This window comes from Punica granatum, unplaced genomic scaffold (genome assembly GCF_007655135.1).
Source record: "Punica granatum isolate Tunisia-2019 unplaced genomic scaffold, ASM765513v2 Contig00383, whole genome shotgun sequence".
NCBI classification, from domain to species: Eukaryota; Viridiplantae; Streptophyta; class Magnoliopsida; order Myrtales; family Lythraceae; genus Punica; species Punica granatum.
In genome coordinates, this window is record NW_022204310.1 from 13,806 (window position 1) to 22,642 (window position 8,837).

An 8,837-nucleotide genomic window follows, 5' to 3' on the forward strand; every position below is an offset into this window, starting at 1 on the left:
TGATGACGACTAGTCTACTCGACTGATTAAACAAAAGCAGACTTCAGTTAAAATTAGTGAAAAATAAGTAATTTTGCCAAAGCAGGCGGTCGCGCCTATATCATATTTATTTTTAATTTTATTTTTCGGACATCCAGGTCTACTCGTACTCTTTTTTTTTTTTTTTTTGGTCAAGGTCTCCTCGTACCTACCTGCTTATAAACAACTTCAAGCTCAAGGCTGGAAACGAGCGGAGAAGACCACCACCCTTCATCAAAAGATTATCCTCTTCTGGCGTCCCTTCTCCTGGTGAGTACCGAAACTAATGCTTCCATCTCAAATGCTGTGTGCATCTCCCTAGTCATCAATGAAGTTGCTATTTACCGTCACATCTAATGTCGAGTCTCAGTTTTCTTCGAACATGGAATGATATTTCAAGACATATACATATATATGTATATATATTTTCCGATGAGACTGATGGAGCCTAACTTTTTCTGGAAGCCCTATTTTATAGTATATGTGCAAAGGGAGTTTCAGAGTTTCGATCTAAAATGAATGCCCATTTATCAGCAGAAGTAGCCAGAGAGGCACTTCAATTTAGTTTCAATTCATGTGTGCCGTATTACTTTTATCCATGGAACAAATGTTCACCATTCTCACCCAGCGCCAAGCAAACAACGTATTTTTTCTGTTACAAGGGAAGCCCACGGGTTTAGAATAATGAAATAGATACTAATAGCTAATAAAAGAGCACGTGTAGTCCTACGGGTAGTGAACCTGAAACCTCTTAGTTAGTTACGATGCATTTTTTTTCTTTCTTTTTTGGGAGAATATGATGAGATTTGGAAAATTGTATCTACATAGTCTATTTGAGGATTTGGCCGATTTGCATGGTTATCTATATATACAGAGGAGAGGAAATTAGCTCACATTCTTAAAGCTTAAACACGCGCCAATTAATGAAAAATATGGTGTAGCACAGTGTGCATGTTCATAGTTGTCAAGTAAATAGATTGCAATATAAAATTATTTTGACTCGTGTTGCAGCGTGAAAAAGGTAATCAAACTGTGTTGTAAGGTGTAATTTTTCCTATTTATATATTAGGTGAGAGTCAAGTTTACATATATAAACGTATCTTAGTATAGATTTAGATTGTGATCAAATGCCTTACCTTATGCTATTTTTTAATTTAGTGATAAATATTTATCCTGGTAATTTAGTGTGGGAATGAGTCATATTGAATAATAAATTCTAAATATAATTGATGTTATAACCATACTAAGTAGAATTGAATAATTTTGTAATGCTACTCCTATTTGAAAGGTGTGGAGTCATATATACATATATATGGATGTGGAACGGAAAATAGATAAGACTTTATTGTACTTTTATTTTCCTTTATTTAAAAATCGAGAATAATTTATCGAAACTTCAATTCTTTAAAACCTACTAAATATTGGCATTTTAAGTTAATCTTTTATAATATTTCATTTTCATAGGTGAACATTGTCAAATCATATTTCACATAATTTATGTTAATTTTTTATTTGTAAAATTTAGTAATATATATATATATATATATTTAGCCCATTAATTGGTGCGGGAATGAGTTATATTAGCTACTAAAAATGATAAATTAAAATATAATTAAGCTACAATTAGATGAAATTACCATTATGACCATACTGCTAGAGCCTAAGTATATAATTTTACAATTGTAACATACTTTTAGATGATAGTAATTTTTTTTTTCTTCGGTGCAAGATGGTAGCAAAGTATATAGATTGAATGCTAACAATGAGACGCGCAATTTATAGCGGAAGAAATATCGTTTCAAAATTGAGGATGTGCTAATAGTAATCAACTTCATCATCTTGTTCTTTTGTGGGAGCTGGTATAAAAACTGAATCTGATTAAGCTCAGTAGATATCAATACTTAATACAACAGCACTTGTTAAGAGTTCATATAGGAGGAGTCTTAGCATCATGCATGATTAAAGATTTTTAATGCTTATTTCGTATTGTCACAAGATATATATCTATATTCAAAACCCAAATTGATAATTCATTATGGGGTATTTTTGATAATTTTAAAAGCATATGATAGATTTGAAGAAAATGTAAAATAATGGGATATATGGGGTAAAAACCCCTTTAAATAAATAGATGTATATATATATATATACACACTGATAGAATCTTAGAAAACTAATCGTTTGTTTGGGAGTTGAGTTGAGTTGAGTTAAGCTCAACTCTACTCTAACTATATATATATATATATATATATATATTTAATTGTGTTGTAATGATTGTGTTGTTGAATTATTAGAAAAAGTGTGAAAAAGTAATGAATATTTGAGAGAAAGTAATGATTGTGTTGTTGAATTGTAGAAAAAGTAATGAATAGTTGAGAGTTTAGTATTAAAAATTGAATTGAATGGTTAAAAAAATTGAAAAAAAAGGAAAAAGTAATAATTGTGTTGTTGAATTGAAGATAAATGGAGTGGAGTGAAGTAGAGTTAAAAAAATAACTATAAAACCAAACATGGCGCCAGCCCAGCCCTCCTAGGTACCGAACCAGACTCTTCATCAAGTCGTGGATAAACCGATTCAAGCAATTCAACCACCGTTTAACTTTTTCTATGTTTTACTTTTCCTTAAATTACGAGAACAATTCTAGGATTTTTTGAAACAAACATTAAAAAAATGGTAAAATTTAAAAGAAAACGAAGAATTTGACGAGTTGCGGCATGAGAATATTTTTATAATTTTCTCGTTTCTTTTAAAAGTTACGTTTACACGGGCTAAATTTGCAAAATTAAAAACCTATAACTTGAAAAAGGAATCTATATATCATAATTTCTATATCTAACATTTTCAATGTATAATTTTTTATACTTTCACAAAAATTGGGAAGTAAAAGACTTTTCATGAAAAAACTTGTCCGCTGGGCTAGTCATTTTGACGGATATATATTGGATTTTTTTCTCTAATTGGGACCTTCCACCTTATTTGCTCTCAAGTCTCATTATATTAAATGCGATCTTCTTTTAATATCAATATATTTTAAAAGTATATCTTTTTATATTAAATATGTCAATTCTAATTATAGGTGCACTAATATATTATCTTTGCATATGTAAGTTTTATTAATACTCTTATAAATTTTTAAGGTATAATTTCACAATATATTCTTACCAAATTTCCCACACAACGCATAGGTTATCGCCTAGTTTTATATAATTGAAGTACACTTCTGCAAACGAAAAATCGTTCGTTCCACGAGATCAGCTCACCTTTGGCTATTCTCTCAACTTGTGGTGCAACGTCTCTTCAAGTTTCCTATACATTCATTTTCACGTGAGTAATCAAACTGCAATACAGGACCATCTTTAAAACATTTTTCGATCCAAAAGAATAACTAGCAACATTAAAACTATTAATAAATGCAATAAAAAGAAAATTTTATGAGAAAAAATACCAATGAATCAGAATAATGACGGTGGACAACGTAGCGAGACCAAGACTAGTGGACGGCTATTCACTAGCCTTGTTGAGTCCGATATATACATGCGCATACTAACATAAGGTTTACCATTATTTATTGTTAACAACTTGCATTTAATATATATATATATATATATATTTTATTATTTATTTATTCTCAATCCAATGGAAAATGATTTTATATCATCTACCCCTGAGAAAAAAAAAAGAATGTCTATCTATAATGGATAGATTATTATAGTATAAATTATTCTCAATCTTTTCGTCCGTTTGTCATTACGATAAAGTAAATATATTTAGCTTATGAAATTGACCAGTGATTCACTAAAATAGGCATGTTATTGTAATTCCTCATAAATGGCTTCTAATTTTCTTTTGATGGATGAATGTCTTTTAATTTGACCAACTCATTAAGCGAAGAGGTACAATATTTGAGATATTACTAGTTGAATCCCTCCTTATTTATAGTCACATAGAGATCTGAGACTAATATTTTAGTTGAACCATGTGGGAGGGATAATATACATATGTGACATTTGAAAACCTATATTAAAAGCTTGTTATACTATCTTTTCTTTTCATTTGTTTTTTTTCCTTTCATTTTCTTTTTTGCAAGTTGTGAAAGTTAAGGAAAGTTTATATTAGCTCATGGTATTATATATCTAAGAAAATTTTTAGAGAATTCTCCTAGGATCTTTATCGAAATCTATCAGTATATTTGATATGACTCTAAGACAGCATATCAGTTTGAGCAACATAGCATGTAATCATCTGCTTTGAGTTGTTCTTGGACCTATGAAGATTTTGCCCCTACTCAGATGCGTCTACTAATTCAACTACATGTCCTTTGTTCCTTTTGTGACGCGTGTTCTAATTAATTGAGCTGCGTATCCCTGATCTTGATCAAAACTACACCTGATCATTTTGAAAAACTTCTGTTAAGTTAATTATTTTGCCAGTTTCTCTCTTATATGGAAAGCAGCTCGAAACTCAGGTAGATAGACAACACATGATCTGAGATCCTTTTGTTTTTGTTTTGCTATAGATTTTGTATCACGTGGGGAAGAGGAGGGACCTAGCTAAAGATGGCGCTGTCGCACTTCAGGAAAGGTTGGCAAGATTTTGGCCTTAGAATCCTGATCCCGTTCAGCATATTCCTTCAGTTCTTGCTTCTCGTGGTCACGAGCGGCCATCAGAAACGCTTCCGACCATTTGTGTGCAGGTCCATTCTTTGGGTTTTATATTCGTTAGCAGAGTGGATAGCCATATATTGCCTGGGGGTAATCTCGTTCAAGGTTAGTGTGTCCATTATGACATCAAAAACTATACATGAGGAGGCCAGCATTATCGCGCTCTGGGCACAGATTCTTCTCTCAAGCCTCGGCGGATGCGATACCATCACTGCCTACTCCTTGGAAGACAACGAACTGTGGGGACGGAAGTCTCTTGCAGCTGCATTCCAAGTAGGGGGATCTATATTTCTCATACCACTCGCATGGCATCCATCGGACAACTACTTATCCTATCTAAGCATAGCCATGCTCGTGGTCGCGGCTTTAAGTTGCTTCGAAAGGGTGTATGTTCACTATAAGGCTAGCAAGAATGCACTTACAAAGTCCATGCTCTCTCCACCTAATCCTGGTCCAGATTATCACAAGTTCATAGAGGAGTACTCTTCAAGGAAGGAGGAGGGATATCGGATGACCCTTTATGAGATTGCTCAGATCCCAGACCCCACAAGCACTCGACCTGAGCAAGATACATCCAATGATGATGCGGCAAATCTTGTCCAAGCAAGGGCACTGTTTCCCGTTTTCCAGCAGCTTTTCGTGGATCTCATTCTAGGCGATAATGACATGATTGCGAGCATCAACTTCTTCTGCGGCTTGACACCACTGAATGCTTTCAGGATAGTGGAAATGGAAATCCAAACCATGTCCCATTTGCTCCACACCAAAGCTAAGGTCCTTTGTACTTGGTGGGGTGGCCTTCTTCGCCTGATAACTATTTTAATGTCCTCAACAGTTCTAGGTTTTTTCGTCAAATTAATGGTTGAAGATCACTCGAGTTTGAAGTATGAATGGCCTGACAAGATCACGACATTGCTGTTGCTGATTTGGACTGTTCTTCAGGAGTCATCCTTCATCCGTTTTCTGGGTGAAATACAGGGTCAGAGAGGCTACTTCCATCCGCTTTATGTTGTACTACCAGTGTCCTCATACAAGTGTCCTGCCAATCTACTTATTTCATCTCTTAGAATGCTAGTGCAAATTGGGCAATATACAGGAATCCTCATCCGTAGAATGACCACCTGTATCTGCCACATCAACTGCCGCATCGACAAGAACAACAGCTGGTCGAATTCCATGGGGCAGTTCTGCTTGCTCGAGTATTGCATCAGAAGGAAAAAGGGGTGTTTGTGGAAAATGCTCGAGTATTTTGATGTGGACAAGGTCATCTTCTACACACCATACAAGGAAATAGGCGAGGATCTGAAGCAGTTCTTATTTGATATGGTTTGCAAGCGGAGCCATATCATCCAGGAGAATCTATACAACAGGCTGGGGATTCGATCCCCAGCTGGTCAGTTGATGAACCAAATTACGAGCACTGCAATGACAGCGAGAGATCTGCTCAGGCAGAGCAATCTCCATTACCTGGATTGGAGTACAGAGTTGGAGTTCGATCATCAGATCTTAATTTGGCACATTGCTACCGATCTATGCAGCTATGAAGATCGAAACTGTAATGAGGCCATTCTCAGAAACATCAAGCTGAGCGAGCAACTTTCGCGATACATGGCCTACCTCCTGGTCGATTGCCCTTTCATGTTGCCCAGAGGGATTGGTCATATCAGAATCCAGGACACTTCTGCCGAGGCATCACGAGTCTTTGGTGGAGGAATTACCGGTTCCAGAGACAATCACCTCAATGAAGCATGTAAGAGGCTCCTTCGGGTGACTGAAATGGCTGAAATGAAACCAGAGCAGGTAAAGGGCAGCATCAGCAAATCTGTTCTGTTTGAGGGGCACAGGCTTGCGGGGGAATTTCAATACGATCGCAAGAGGCATCGTGGCATGAATGCCGCGGAATTCCGCAAATTCAAATGGGAGACTATCGCAGGGGTCTGGATTCAGTTCTTGCTCTACGCTGCAAAAGAGTGCAGCGGAGAATCTCATGCCAAGCAGCTGAAGGTTGGAGGAGAGCTTCTCACACATACTTGGATGATGATGGCACATTTTGGCTTGACCGATCACTTCCAGATGCGCCAGGGCTCCTTCATAACCAATGTTGTATTGCAATGAGGGGGGGGGGGGGGGGGGGGGGGGGGGGCAACCATATGTCTGTAGATTGCCTTTTTTTTTTTTCGCCTCTTTTTTCCTTGTTGAGACCACATGTATCCTCCTTCTATTAACGGACATTAAGGTAGTGTTTGATAAATTAAGCATATAATTAGTTAATGGAAGAAATTTATAGGAAGAAAGAATGAATGAATAAGGATGAATAAGTAGAGAATAACTTATTTTATTAAGTTAAAATTTTTTACAGTGATTTTTTATTTAAAAATTAAGTAGTTTAAACTTTCATCTTTCATCTTTTCCTCTTTCTTACATTCATTTTCTCTTATAATTAATTTGTAATTAACTTTTAAGCATTTATTTAATTAAGTTAAACAAACACACCCCGAGTCTTTTCGGCATTGACTTGAATATGAATTTTTACTGGAGTCTGTGAGGTCCTTTTTTTTTTTCCCCTTTCGATAAACAAGTTTATACTCTTGAAATCATGGAAAAAGAGTACAAGGGATACGAGCAAAATGAAAGCTTGGACGGCAAAGAGAGAAGACATATTCCAAGCAAGACTACAAATCGAAGCTATTAAAAATAATATTAATAAATAACTGCTTAATGAGATAGCCCCCGAATTTGCCAAGATATTCTGTTGTCATATCATCTTCACTCTCCTCCAAAGATCTTTGATGCTCAAGAGCCTGCGCTCTTGACAGCAGACTTGATGCAGCCCCCGATATTATGTTTTGAACAAGCGAATCGACAAGTGAATAATGCCTGAACAGCCTTGCCAGAACAGCCTATAGTTTCTAGCAGCATAGTGACGTTCACAACTCCACCTGCCAATATTCCTCATTTCCTCATTATTACGGGATACTTTATTAATGTATATTGGATGTATATTATGTATTTGGATACTTAGGATTGTTAGCGTAATTATACAATCTAGAATCCCGTAGTTTTAGATAGTTTAGATATTTCCCTTTTCCTTGTAACAGGCTATTAGCCTATTTATGCTCTTGAACGCTCAATAATAGTTTTTGAGCTTGACAATTCAGAAAACATCATGGTATTAAAGCACCTTCGTTCTGGGACCGATTAATCTTGTGAGAGATGTTGGATTTGAGTGATACTGAAGAAAGTCAAAAGAAGGGTACCGAGCTCCCAAAGGTGAAGGAAATAGGGGATAGTTCGGGCAAGAAGCCAGGGATCCCAGCCGTGTATCGACTCACCTCTCACCTCTCACCTCAGCCGTTGTTACGGGGAATATCTTGATCAATTGTCACCTAAATGGTGACAACTATTTGACGTGGTCACGTGCTCGCTTTAAGAGCGAATAGCAAAATACCTTTCATCGATGGGTCACTCGAGAATCCTGAAGAGGGTGACCCGATGCGGGAAAGGTGGGAAGTGTGTAATTCCACAGTATTAGCATGGATTTTCAACACATTTGAGAAGGACCTCCAGGCAACCGCGACTTGTGCAGTTGATGCTAAGAGTTTATGGGATGACCTCAAGGAGAGGTACTCTCAAGGAAACCAAACTCAAATTTATCAAATCAAGTCCAAGATTCGTCTTCTCAAACAAGACAGTCTAAGCGTGAGGGATTATTATGGCAAGTTGGAAGAATTTGTGGAATGAATTGGATTTTGTAAAATACCCACTTGAACCTACACGGACTTGAGTCCATTTGCAACCCAAAAACTTAAGCTAATAGGTTACTGGACCCAAGCCTCATATAAGCTTGTGGTTTATTTCTCAATTTTTCGATGTGGGACAACATATCTCAACACCCGCCCTCACGTGGCAATGTATGGTCCAACACATGCCACATGCCTTAAACACCCGCCCTTAACAACTAACCCGAGCCGGGCATCCTCTTCCGTGCTCGGGTAAGGGGGGATAAATACCAAACTAGCCTCAAGTTTCACACTCGGGCCTAATTAGAGGTGCACCTTTAGCTACCTCGGAATTGGACCGGACCACTCTTGGACTTGATTAACATGAGGCACACTCTTGGCTACCTCGAAATCGAATCTGGCACGATGTGAGCCCAC

The 8,837-nt window shown here is 36.8% G+C and overlaps 1 protein-coding gene across 1 annotated transcript; it reads left to right on the forward strand.

The window, feature by feature from the left end:
- The first annotated feature begins 248 nt into the window (after positions 1 to 248).
- Positions 249 to 6,795, forward strand: LOC116190209. Its single transcript, XM_031519869.1, has 3 exons — positions 249 to 288; positions 4,536 to 4,600; positions 4,713 to 6,795. Exon 3 carries the CDS (start codon positions 4,801 to 4,803, stop codon positions 6,793 to 6,795), a length of 1,995 nt encoding a protein of 664 aa, XP_031375729.1. The 5' UTR covers positions 249 to 288; positions 4,536 to 4,600; positions 4,713 to 4,800.
- The last annotated feature ends 2,042 nt before the right edge of the window (positions 6,796 to 8,837 follow it).

Bases quoted from the DNA above. Each gene is read 5' to 3' on its own strand.
- LOC116190209 (XM_031519869.1), top strand. From the start codon at position 4,801: ATGACATCAAAAACTATACATGAGGAGGCCAGCATTATCGCGCTCTGG.